The sequence below is a fragment of the Dreissena polymorpha genome, chromosome 9, assembly GCF_020536995.1.
Source record: "Dreissena polymorpha isolate Duluth1 chromosome 9, UMN_Dpol_1.0, whole genome shotgun sequence".
NCBI lineage: Eukaryota > Metazoa > Mollusca > Bivalvia > Myida > Dreissenidae > Dreissena > Dreissena polymorpha.
This window is the reverse complement of record NC_068363.1, coordinates 47,887,353-47,901,058: the sequence shown is the minus strand read 5'-3', so window position 1 is coordinate 47,901,058 and position 13,706 is coordinate 47,887,353. Positions and strand designations below refer to the sequence as shown.

The 13,706-nt window shown below is 36.0% G+C and overlaps 1 protein-coding gene across 1 annotated transcript in view; it reads right to left on the bottom strand.

The window, feature by feature from the left end:
• Positions 1 to 13,706, bottom strand: part of LOC127846015 (1-phosphatidylinositol 4,5-bisphosphate phosphodiesterase gamma-1-like) — a 130,287-nt gene that overhangs the window by 86,975 nt on the left and 29,606 nt on the right. The window contains exons 6-12 of the mRNA XM_052377196.1: positions 13,529 to 13,627; positions 12,562 to 12,660; positions 7,176 to 7,291; positions 6,277 to 6,362; positions 5,764 to 5,884; positions 3,880 to 3,965; positions 256 to 341 (exon numbers count right to left, since the gene is read on the bottom strand). Coding sequence (XP_052233156.1) covers positions 256 to 341; positions 3,880 to 3,965; positions 5,764 to 5,884; positions 6,277 to 6,362; positions 7,176 to 7,291; positions 12,562 to 12,660; positions 13,529 to 13,627 — 693 coding nt within the window. The remainder of the gene's footprint in view (positions 1 to 255; positions 342 to 3,879; positions 3,966 to 5,763; positions 5,885 to 6,276; positions 6,363 to 7,175; positions 7,292 to 12,561; positions 12,661 to 13,528; positions 13,628 to 13,706) is intronic.

Genomic DNA, 13,706 nt, shown 5'->3' with positions numbered 1-13,706 from the left:
TTTTTGACGTAAGAAAAAAATGAATTTACGTGCATAATCTCCATAATGCCATCTGTCAATGATTCAAGTTTCATGAAAAAATATGAAGAACTTTATAAGTTATCGCAGGATCCAGAAAAGTGTGATGAACTGACAGACTGACACACAGAGCGCAAACCATATGTCCCCTCAGGTTTCACCGATAGGGGACAAAAAGCAAAATATTTCACTGTGAAATCTTCAAATGAAAATTTTACTCCTGGGTTCAACAGAAACCTTGAGTATAATCTTTTGTTTGAGCTGGTCAGGAGATGGCAGGAACGTTGAAGATTCTTTAAGAACTGCTTCTGTAAGCAGCATATCTGAAAATAAAAACCAGAGCCGACTTAGTTTTAAATGTGGAAACAGTCACTTTTATGCCCAAACATTGTACAGTGCAATTGCCATGATACAAAATAACAGTATTATATGAAGAACTGCTGTGGTCCAATCTGCAGAGAATTGAATACACGTGATTATCTGTATCATCTACCGTGGGGAGGCAACACCCACTGTTTCACACTAAATATATGGGCCGTGCTCTGTGAAAAAGGGGCTTAATGCATGTGCATTAAGTGTTGTCTCAGATTAGCCTGCGCAGTCCACACAGGCTAATCAGGGACGACACTTTCCGCTGTCATGATATATTAGAGCACGGCCCATATGAGAATTTGGAGGTTTGGGTACTGTTACAAGTTAATTTGTGAGGGTATTGCATTTTTGTGCCAACGTCTTGAACGTCTACTTAGTATAAACAACACACCAAGAAATAATATACTCATAACTATTTGCGACACTACGTGCATCTTTACAATTATATGAGTATTAAAATTTGTCTAAATTTAAATGCCCATGAGGCTGCAAATATTACAAAATACACAAAAAGATTGTATTTCACTTCCATAAAAAAACTAGAGCTTTGTCACAGACGTGACGTATACCCCCACATGATAAAAATGACACAATATTTTGCATGCTGTTTTTACAAAACAAGAGAAGCTAATTTATGGCGATTATTAAGAATTATTATGCAATTATCATTAATGGCCATTTTGACCTTAAAACTCTTGAATTCTTTGGCATGACACGCCGTCCAATGACTGTGAACAAATGTGCTAAATTATTTTAAAGTCTCACAATAAATGACAAAGTTATGGCCTGTACAAGCTAATTTATGGGCAACTCCAAGTGTGACCTTGACCTGGGAGATATCGACGTACTTCTTTCGCATAACACACTGTCCCATGATGGTGACCAAATGTACTGAGTCAATTTAAAATCCAACGATAAATGACATAGTTATGGTCCAGAATAAACTTTCGGTTTAAAACGCACTAAGTGACCCAGGGATCTAGTTTTTGACCCGGCATGACCAATATTCAAACTTGACCTAGACATCATCTAGATACAACTTCTGACCAAGTTTGGTGTAGATCAGAATAAATTTTCGTAACAGACAGACCGACAGACCGACCAACAAAGTCTCTCCTATATAGCCCCCATTACCAATGGTAATGGGGGTATAAATATACACTGTAACTCCAATATAGCGCGGTCAATAGGGTCCAAGCCGCGAAACAGTGTTATAACGGATCCGTGTTATAAGTTTTGAGCTCATTTACTGCAGGGCGCTATAAAAAAACAAGGGACAAAATTGTCACAAAACCAGGTTTTCATTGTGAAAAAAAAATCTGATAAAGGGAGAAAACTCAAACTGAACTTTAGAAATGAACAAACAAAATTAACCCCCTATGTTAGTTTTTTTTTTTTTTTAATCTATTTTAAGTCGTGGCGACCTTGACATTGGAGATATTGACGTGATTCTTTCGTGCGACACACCGTCCCATGATGGTGAACAAATGTGCCAAATGATTTTAAAATCTCACAATGAATGACATAGTTATGGCCAGGACAAGCTCATTTATGGCCATTTTTGACCTTTGAACTCAAAGTGTGATCTTGACCTTGGAGATATCGACGTAATTATTTCGCGCAACACACCGTCCAATGATGGTGAACAAATGTGCCAAATGATTTTAAAATCTGACAATGAGCGACATAGTTATGGCCCGGACAAGCTTGTTCCGCCCGCCCGCCAGCCAGCCCGCCCGCATTCGCCAATCTAATAACCAGTTTTTTCCTTCGGAAAACCTGGATAAAAACCTGGTCAAAAACAGGTATAGAATAGCCTATAATATAGGTCATGTATATTGCCATGCTTTGTTGACGCAAATACATGCATATAAACCGAATCGTATCGATAACAGTATACATACCGCTTTTCTTATGTGCACATTTATCCGATAATCCAATAAAATTGCAACCTCACTTAAAAAATAATAATCTTGAACATTAATGACGATATATGTTTAAGAAATTCGTAAACACAACCGTACGCATATATGCCATTTTCAGAAGTGTTAAGAGTACAGTGCATTTTAGGGCAGAGCTTTCATTGGACGAGCGACTTTAAATTTAGATTGAATGCAAAACGACTCATGTACAAAAAATTGTTTTATTGCGTCATACGCATGCAAAAAACGTGTTTCCCAGGGACTTTCTGATACCGCGCGAAAAGAAAGTGAAACTCTGTTAAAAATTACCGGTACACTGCATTCGCATGTAAATAAATCGTCTGCATTATTTAATTTCTTAAACACCAACTGAAAGATTAAATGACATAATACTAGAATGATAATGAAATGACAAAAAAAGTTATTTTATACAGTGGGCAGTATATTTCACAGCTGCTCATTTAATATAGTCAAACTGCAACCATATCTAAGTAAGAACGTTTCAATCGTTTTGAATTACTTTAATTGTATAACTATCCCGCTTGCACTTAACTTATGGAAATTATCGCACTGAACCGCTCTGATGAGGAATACATGTAATAAACACTGACACACGAGTTTTTCACACCTTTATTGACATTACACAACAGATTAACACCAATTAGCTGTCGGTGTTGTTTAACCTCAAGGCGATTATAATCGGTTCAACGGACGGTTGAATAAAGCAATCAACATGTGATTGCCGCCATCTTTGAATTGTCTGAAAATACATGAAGTAATACGGATTTGAATCAAAAATCAAATGGAAGGTTGGAGAAAAAATGGGATCCAAGCACCCCCCGCATTATATTGGATTCAGCGTTATAACGGAGCGCGTTATATTGGAGTTACAGTGTATATATATATATCTGTAAAGTTTGATGCTAATATGCAGGAAACTGAGAGACTCGTTCAAATGTAAGTTTCCTGGATGGGCCTGCAGTTATTTTAGTTCATCTCCCTATCTAGCTGTATTAGTCGCACCTGACTCCCCCATACATTAAGAAGCAAAGTGAAAATCGCTTTTGCAACCAGCATAAAACCAGAACAGCTTGCAAGAAATTCACAGTCTGTTCAATTTTATGCTGTTTGCTGCAGTATCTAAGGTTTGGAGATGTAGCCTTAAAAACTTGAACTGAGTAAGAAAGGTCTTAAATTAAATTAAACTTTCTAAGGAACTACAAATGCTTGAAAATATGTATCTAAGTGGTAAAAGGTAAATACAATAGTGATAACACTCTTATTCTTAATTTTATAGTATTGTTTCGATATAAACAAAACAAAAAACCCACCACCATTTCAAAAATTTGGTCAAAACGACGCATTTTTTCTGAATTCAATGGACTCCTGCCCCATTCCAAAATGGTCGAAAAAAACACTGTGAGTCCTGGAGTACATTCAAGTTCAATACTTTTGATCCTGATAGTGTACACAGGCCAATGTAATATACCTTTGTATTAAAAAATGTACTTAATCAGCAATATGTATCTCCTTTCATAATCCTACAACTCAAGACAATCATACATACCACCAAATATGTCCTTGAAAGCACTAGCCATGTTCCTCTGTTGACCCAGATTACAGTGATTCTCTATGGACAGGATTAACGGGTAACTGAAAATAGGCAGAATATGGACATTGGATTAATTTAAAGGTAAATTATACATGTATGAAAAATGTAACAGAAAATGTTCATTATACTTATACATTATTTAGTATAAAAGGTAACTGAAAATGTAAAGTACTCGTATTGTGGGTTACTGAAAATGTACATTATGAGTAAAACACCTTACTGAAAGTGTACATAAAGAGTAAACACCTTACTGACAATGTAAATTATGAGTAAAATACCTTACTAAAAATGTACATTATGAGTAAAACACCTTACTGAAAATGTACATTATGCGTTAATTACCTTACTAAAAATGTACATTATGAGTAAAACACCTTACTGAAAATGTACATTATGCGTTAATTACCTTAATGACATTGTGCATTATGAGTAAAACACCTTACTGAAAATGTACATTATGAGTAAAACACTTTGCTAACAAGAGAACCGCATAACGGGTGCCACGCTCGGCTACGGGTGCAGTTTTATATGTTAATGAAAGCTTTTCAGATTAAAAAAAATAATTAAGGTCACAGTGACCTTGACCTTTGACCTAGTGACCCAAAAATGGGTGTGGCATGTAGAATCATCACCGTGCATCTACATAATTATGAAGTTTCAAAGTTGTAGGTTGAAGCACTTTGATTTTAGAGTCAATGTTCAAAACCTTAACAAAATTTTACGGTTTTAGCACGACGCGGACGACAGACGACAACACGACAAGCTGGCTATGAGAATGTTTTCTCTGAAAACGCCAAGCTAAAAATGTACATTATGAGTAAAACACCTTACTGAAAATGTACATTATGAGTAAACACCCTAGTGAAAATGTACATTTTGAGTAAAACACCTTAATGAAAATGTACATTATGAGTAAAACACCTTAGTGAAAATGTATATTATGAGTAAAACACCTTAATGAAAATGTACATTATTAGTAAACACCTTACTGAAAATGTACATTATGAGTTAAACACCTTACTGAAAATGTACATAATGAGTAAAACACCTTAGTGAAAATGTATATTATGAGTAAAACACCTTAATGAAAATGTACATTATGAGTAAACACCTTACTGAAAATGTACATTATGAGTTAAACACCTTACTGAAAATGTACATAATGAGTAAAACACCTTAGTGAAAATGTACATTATGAGTAAAACACCTAACTGAAATGTACATTATGAGTAAAACACCTTACTGAAAATGTACATTATGAGTAAAACACCTTAGTGAAAATGTACATTATGAGTAAAACACCTTAATGAAAATGTACATTATGAGTAAAACACCTTAATGAAAATGTACATTATGAGTTAAACACCTTACTGAAAATGTACATAATGAGTAAAACACCTTAATGAAAATGTACATAATGAGTAAACACCTTACTGAAAATGTACATTATGAGAAAACATCTTACTGACATCATGGTTTTTCCTCGCTTCATTAGGAAGAGGCCCTAGTCTATGGATTTTGGGAAGAAATTGCTCATTTAAGGAATAATTCTTGCTTAAATTACTGCTTTGGAAAATGAAAAAGCTGGTGTAAGTTAGGATTTTTGGGAAAACTGCATGATTTTTAAGAAATTTTCAATTGGGAAGGGGCCTTTAATAGGCCCCTGTTATATAAGGCTGAAAACCCCTGGATATTGTACATTATGAGTAAACACCTTATTGAAAAGTTACATGTTTATAATTGGTAACTGAAATGTCTCTTGTATATTTATCTTCCTTTCTGTATATTCCTTCATGTTGATCTTCCATTGCATTGAGCGCTATTCTCGAATAAACTTACTCAGAGACACACCAGGCGTGTTCTTTTATACATTTCAACACATCTAGGAAGCGGATATTGGAGGTTAGCGTATGTCCGTGGTAAATCTTTGGGTATCCATCAGGCCCATCCCAGCAATCCACTGCATACAAAATTTCATTAAATAAACCATAGGAAAATTATTTGTGTAGTTTTGGTATAAAGAACATAGGGCATATTTGTTGTTTTCTGTGCAATAAGACAGGATAGAATCTCAGAAGAAGAGACCATCAAAATTGTCATAAGGCTTGCATGAATACAATTTTATAAATTATCGCCTTTTTAAACAATTTAATAATGAAAGCAAACATAATACATTTTTTTATGATAATGAGTTGTTGATATTGACATTTAATAGATGCACAGTAGATTTAGTCCACTGATTTCTTCTATATATTCAGTATTTATCTCAAAACAAACTTGATAACATCAATATGACAGAATTCAACTTAAGTGAAACCGAGAAGTGTTCCGAATGGGGGCGTTTATACATACATTCGAGGCACTTGCAGCCCATTTGCAGACAGCGAGCATATGCCTCCACTGAAGATTCACTGGAGAACTGGTCCCCTGTCAGGTACCTGCAACATCAACATCATACTTCACAGTGTTGTGATTTCAACTTAAGGCCATTCAAATTTTAATTCAAAGAGTTGCAGTGGCGTAGTGAATATGATGTTTCTAGCAACATGGGTTTCTATCTCCTCAGTGGGAGAGTTCTTTAGATCTCCACAAAAGCCAACAAGTACTGTTTCTACCCAGGCAATGCACTTGAGTGTTTTTATAAGCCTAGGCTTTCAATGCAATTGATCTAAAATAAACAGCACTACTGGAAAACAAAATTCAACTTAAAATCAAGAGAAAATTATTGTGTTACTGCAATAATTTTTTTAATAAAAATTGCCAACAAAAGTATGACAATAAAGTTCCCTTGACCAAGCCAAATAGCTGCAAACAAGTATTTTCCTGACATTTGTTTAAAGACAGACTTTCAGGTCCACATTACGCACACAAATTATTTCAGCTTCCCTAGGACTCTTTCTAAATCACACATTCAACATTGATTACTCATTATAAGAGGGCATAAATGAATACATAAACTTAAATAGAACTATAAAATACTACAAATGTGAGTGAAAATTAAATTATGGTTCAAAATCAAATTGTGTTGGGGCAGAAGCTTGAAAGCGAGTTAATGTTTGTCTTAGTAAGAGATCTTGCTTGGGTAAGACAACAAAAGAGCAACTGTAAATCCAAATACACATATGTGAAAAAGTTAATGAAACAGCATTTGTTTAGCTTGAGCATTTTGAACAATATGCAATTATCCTGGCTTGGTATAATGTCTGACAGACATTGGTAAAGACAGCAATCAAAAAGGGCAATATACGTACGTGTTGTGTGAAGACGCTATCCAGTAGTGGGTCAGAGGACGACCCATGTCCTGCGTCACACTGTCATACTTGCTGTCCCATATTGTGTTTTGTTTGGAAAAGAGGTAGTCAATAAACTGGAAAAGCAAAAAAATAGTGCTTGTGTTCAAAAATATCTAAAGGATTAAAATATTGTATTTCACGTTACTATAGTATGTAAAAATTACCATAACATAGAAATATAACAGTTTTAAATATATAATTATTAACAAGAGCTGTCTCCATAGGATGACATATGCCCCTGATAAACGCTTTGATAGAAGTTATGAGCAATTTTCAAAACCTAAACGCAGATTTGTAAAGCTAAACGCGGACCCTTGGACCCTTAGTTTAAGGTCAAGGTCACAGGGGTCAAAACCCTGTTTGCGTATGGAAAGGCCTTTTCCATATACACATGCATACCAAATATGAAGGTTACATCTGAAGCCATAAAGAAGTTATGAGCATTTTTCGAGACCTAAAAGCAAAGTGTGATGGACAGACAGACGGACAAACAGACAGTGCGATCACTATAAGCCCTTCTTCATGGGCATAAAAAAATAACTTAATAAAAAGCATGTTACCAAATGATTTATATCCATCTGTGTTTATATATAATCAATGTCAAAATTTTAATTCTATGACAAATCTTCAAAATAAAACTCACATTTCTTAGTTCTTTGTTTAGAAGTTAATTCAAAGTTAATAGTCATACAACATTCATGATGAATACATATTTCATCTAAAAAATTCGGAAAACTAGAGAGCGGACATCATGCTAAATCCCTGAAATGCACTAAGTGACCCAGTGACCTAGTTTTTGACCCGGCATGACCTATATTCGAACTTGACCTAGATATTGTCTTGATACAACTTCTGACCAAGTTTGGTAAAGATCAAATGAAAACTACTTCAATTAGAGAGTGGACACCATGCTAAATTCTTGAAATGCACTAAGTAACCCCGTGACCTAATTTTTGACCCCGCATGACCCATATTCGTACTTGACCTAGATATTGTCTTGATACAACTTCTGACCAAGTTTGGTAAAGATCAGATGAAAACTACTTCAATTAGAGAGCGGACACCATGCTAAATCCTTGAAGCAGGGTTAAAAGTTGGCAAAACTGAAAAACTTGAAAAATTTAGCTGGGGGCCTGGGGGCCGCCAGGACCTCTGGTGGGTCCAGGCCTTTGCCCTGGTAGGGGGCCCAGGGGGCCAAAGGCTCCTGGAAGCTCTTGAGACTTCGCAAAAATAACAAATAAAAAAAAGATAAGAAATTAACACAAATCTTAACAAGAGTGCCAAACTGTCACAAGATACGCCCGTTCGAAGGTTTTGGACACCATGCTCAATGCTTGAAAGTGTCCTCAAGACCTAGTTATTGACCCGGCATGACCCATATTTGAACTTGACCTAGATATCACTTAGATGTAACATCTGACTAAATTTGGTGAAGATCAGATGAAAACTACTTCAATTAAAGAGCGGACAACATGCTTAATGCTTGAAATGCACTATGTGACCTCGTTTTTGACCCGGCATGACCCATGTTCGAACTTGACCTACATATCATCTAGACACAACTTCTGACCAAATTAGGTGAAGATCAGATGAAAACTACTTCAATTAGAGAGCGGACACCATGCTAAATGCTTGAAATGCACTAAGTAACCTCGTGACCTAGTTTTTGACCCGGCATGACCCATATTTGAACTTGACCTACATATCATCTAGACACAACTTCTGACCAAATTTGGTGAAGATCGGATGAATACAATTTGAATTAGAGTCCGGACAAAGTGGCGCCGTTGAAAATGCACTAATTGACCCTATGACCTAGTTTTTGACCCGGCATGACCCATATTCGAACTTGGCCTATATATCAACTAGATGCAACTGCTGACCAAGTTTGGTGAAGATCGGATGAATACAATTTGAAATAGAGTCCGGACAAAGTGGCCCCTTTGAAAATGCACTTATTGACCCTATGACCTAGTTTTTGACCCGGCATGACCCATATTCGAACTTGGCCTAGATATCAACTAGATACAACTGCTGACCAAGTTTGGTGAAGATCGGATGAATACAATTTGAAATAGAGTCCGGACAAAGTGGCCCCTTTGAAAATGCACTTATTGACCCTATGACCTAGTTTTTGACCCGGCATGACCCATATTCGAACTTGGCCTAGATATCAACTAGATGCAACTGCTGACCAAGTTTGGTGAAGATCGGATGAATACAATTTGAATTAGAGTCCGGACAAAGTGATGCCTTCCGCCCGCCGCCCGCCGCCCGCCGCCCGCCCGCCCGCCGCCCGCCCGCCCGCCGCCAAGGGGTTTCACATAATACGTCCCGTATTTTATACGGGCGTATAAAAATCACACCTGTTTTGCAAGTTCATTTTATAAAGGAGATTAAAGAAAAAAAAATTATAGTAAGAAACCAAAAATTTCAATCAACAATGAACATAAACAGTTTGTCAACTAGTTCCGGATAATCAGCAGTTCCGATAAATTTATTTTTAATTTTCCATAATGCCACAATAATTTTTTTTCCATAATGCCACAAGAAAAACAAGAGCACCACCGCCTTGGGGGTGCAGACCGCTCATCTTTTTTTCTTTTTAAAGGTGTAGGGACCTATCTCAATTTAAATCACAAAGGATGGAGGGGTGGAGAGGGGTGTATAGTGTGGGGGTGTGGTCATTTATTACATTATCTTCCAAAAATGCAAAAAAAAATGCAAAAAAAAAAAAAAAAATATTTTTAGGGGGGGGGGGGGAATTTTTGGGTGGGATGGTTGGACAGCATTTCAAAAATAAAATAATAAAAATAAATATTTGTGTTTTTTAACCATGTTTGAAAAAAACAAGAGAAGCGTTTGTCAGAAACACAATCCCCCCTATTGCGCCGCTTTGAAATTATTATTTTTTACCTTTGACCTTGAAGGATGACCTTGACCTTGAACTTCAACCACTCAAAATGTGCAGCTTTATGAGAAGGCCGCTTTGAAATATTATTTTTTTGACCTTTGACATTGAAGGATAACCTTGACCTTGAAGGATGACCTTGAACTTCCACCACTCAAAATGTGCAGCTTCATGATAACACCGCTTTGAAATTATTTTTTTTTTACCTTAAACCTTCAAGGATGACCTTGACCTTGAAGAATGACCTTTACCTTGAACTTCCACCACTCAAAATGTGCAGCTTCATGAGAACGCCGCTTTGAATTATTTTTTTTTGGACCTTTGACCTTAAAGGATGACCTTGAACTTGAAGGATGACCTTGACCTTGATCTTCCACCACTCAAAATGTGCAGCTTCATGAGATACCGCTTTGATTTTTTTTTTTATTGACCTTGAAGGATGACCTTGACCTTCCACCACTAAAAATGTGCAGCTTCATGATAACGCGCTTTGATTTTTTTTTTCTGTTTGACCTTTGACCTTGAAGGATGACCTTGACCATGAAGGATGACCTTGAACTTACACCACTCAAAATGTGCAGCTTCATGATAACGCCGCTTTGATTTTTGTGTGACCTTTGACCTTGAAGGATGACCTTGACCTTGAAGAATGACCTTGATCTTTCACTTCCACCACTCAAAATGTGCAGCTTCATGATAATGCCGCTTTGAAATTTTTTATTTGTTTTTTTACCTTTGACCTTGAAGGATGACCTTGACCTTGAAGGATGACCTTGAACTTCCACCACTAAAAATGTGCAGCTTCATGAGAAAGCCACTTTGAATTATTTATTTATTTTGACCTTGAAGGATGACCTTGAAGGATGACCTTGACCTTGAACTTCTACCACTCAAAATGTGCAGCTTCATGAGATACACATGCATGCCAAATATCAAGTTGCTATCTTCAATATTAAAAAAGTTATGGCCAATGTTAAAGTTTTCGGACAGACAGACGCCATATATTTGACATTTGACCTTGAAGGATGACCTTCACTTTTCACCACTCAAAATGTTCAGCTCCATGTTATACACATGCATGCCAAATATCAAGTTGCTATCTTCATTATTGAAAAAGTTATAGCCAATGTTAAAGTTTTCGGACGGACAGACACCATAAATTTGACATTTGACCTTGAAGGATGACCTTGACCTTTCACCACTCAAAATGTGCAGCTCCATGAGATACACATGCATGCCAAATATCAAGTTGCTATCTTAAAAAATGAAAAAGTTATGGCCAATGTTAAAGTTTTTTTTCGGACTGACAGACAGACTGACTGGGGGTTTGGACGGAGTCAATTGTGGTATGTCAGGAAAGAGTTGTTTTGTCAAAGTATCAATCGAATCTAATTATCAATAAAGAAGTTATGGCAATTTTAGCTAAATTTGACCTTGAGAGTCAAGGTCATTCAATGGTCAAAGTAAAATTCAACTTGCCAGGTACAGTACCCTCATGATAGCATGAAAGTATTTAAAGTTTAAAAGCAATAGCCTTGATACTTTAGAAGTAAAGTGAATCTTAACACAAAATGAAGCCATATATTCAAAGTTACTAAGTCAAAAAAGGGCCATAATTTGGTAAAAATGACAACCAGAGTTATGCAACTTGTCCTTTACTGTCCCTTTATGATAGTTTGGGAGTGTTCCACGTATGAAAGCAATATCTATGATCTTTTAGGGGTAAAGTGGACCAAAACACAAAACTTAACCAAATTTTCAAGTATAAAGGGCCCATAATTCCGTCAACATGCCAGTCAGAGTTACATAACTTTGCCTGCACAGTCCCCTTATGATAGTAAGTAAGTGTTGCAAGTATGAAAGCAATGGCTTTGATACTTTAGGAAAAAAGTGGACCTAAACACAAAACTTAACCAAATTTTCAATCAATTTTCTAAGTATAAAAAGGGCACATAATTCTGTCAAAATGCCAGTCAGAGTTACATAACTTTGCCTGCACAGTCCCCTAACAATAGTAATTGTTGCAAGTATGAAAGCAATGGCTTTGATGCTTTAGGAAAAAAGAGGACCTAAACACAAAACTTAACCAAATTTTAAATTTTCTAAGTATAAAAAGGGCACATAATTCTGTCAAAATGCCAGTCAGAGTTACATAACTTTGCCTGCACAGTCCCCTAATGATAGTAAGTTTTGCAAGTATGAAAGCAATAGCTTTGATACTTAAGGAATAAAATGGACCTAAACACAAAACTTAACCAAAATTTTCAATTTTCTAAGTATAAAAAGGGCACATAATTCTGTCAAATTGCAAGGCAGAATTATCTAACTTTGCCTGCCGAGTCCCCTCATGATAGTTAGTAAGTGTACCAAGTTTGAATGCAATAAGGCTGTGGTTAGAACTTTTTTACCAAGAGGGTTGCATTTCATAAGTACCTCTTGTTCATTGAAGAAAAACTGGTTGGCAATCTCTCGACCTCTGTCATCAAGAAACACCTCCATCTGCTGCTTCACCTCCATCTGTGACAGGTTTTCCTGCAATTACATAATGGATATTTGTTGGATTTGCTGGATTATCGATTTTAATTCACAAGTGATCATAGAAAATAATATTTTCCCACAAATGAAAATATGCATTATCTATGAACACAAGTGAATTCAAATCGATATTGCACAAAATCCAACAAATTTTCTTTTTATTTTATGCTTTTTTTTCCCAGTTTATATACATTGTTAAAGAGTTTAACCAAAGAATTTCGCTTGGATAATGACGTCATTTCGTCAATAAAATGACGTCATTTCACAGTAAACAATGAAAATTATCGATAATTTTCACTGATAATTTTCCCTGTTTGAAACAGGGAAATTATCAGTTTTAATTCACTGATATTTTTCTATAAACCACCCGAAAGCATAAAATAAACAATTCAAAATTGTTTGATGTACATGCCAACAAAGTGATCACATTTGATTATACAAGATGGATCACATATTAAAACATAATATATATAAAAAAAACATTTTTTCAAACCACAATTATGATTTTACATTTTGCCTCTATGAATCTTGGCTAATAACTATCTCCACAGCAAAATGTAGGACAAAAGCTAACTAGTAAGTTTTACAACCCTGACAAAAGCTACCTTGTTTTATTGTGACATAGAGGAAAGCTTGCACATCAATTGCATTTCTGGACCTAGGACAAAAGCTTACCTGGACATAGGTTCACCTATGGTTAAGGCTTTCATAATTAGCTCAAAAGAACTGCTGAATCTGTCATTTGTAGTATAATCACTGCCAAACTTTTTTCTGCTCCAGCAGAACAACAGACAGATGACTCCAATAAACTTCATAAAAGTTGCTTAAATTTAAATTTCACATTCAACCCCAAACATGGCCATACCTTTTGCTCCTGCTGTATGAAGACATGCATTTTCTCGACAGTTGCCACTCGGTCGGTGTGAAGCTTCTTCATGAAACTGTTGAAATATTCATCAATTACCTGCAAGGGAATCACATGATATAATCCAAACATCAAACCCATTCAAGGGAATCACATGGCTGGATCCAAACATCAAACC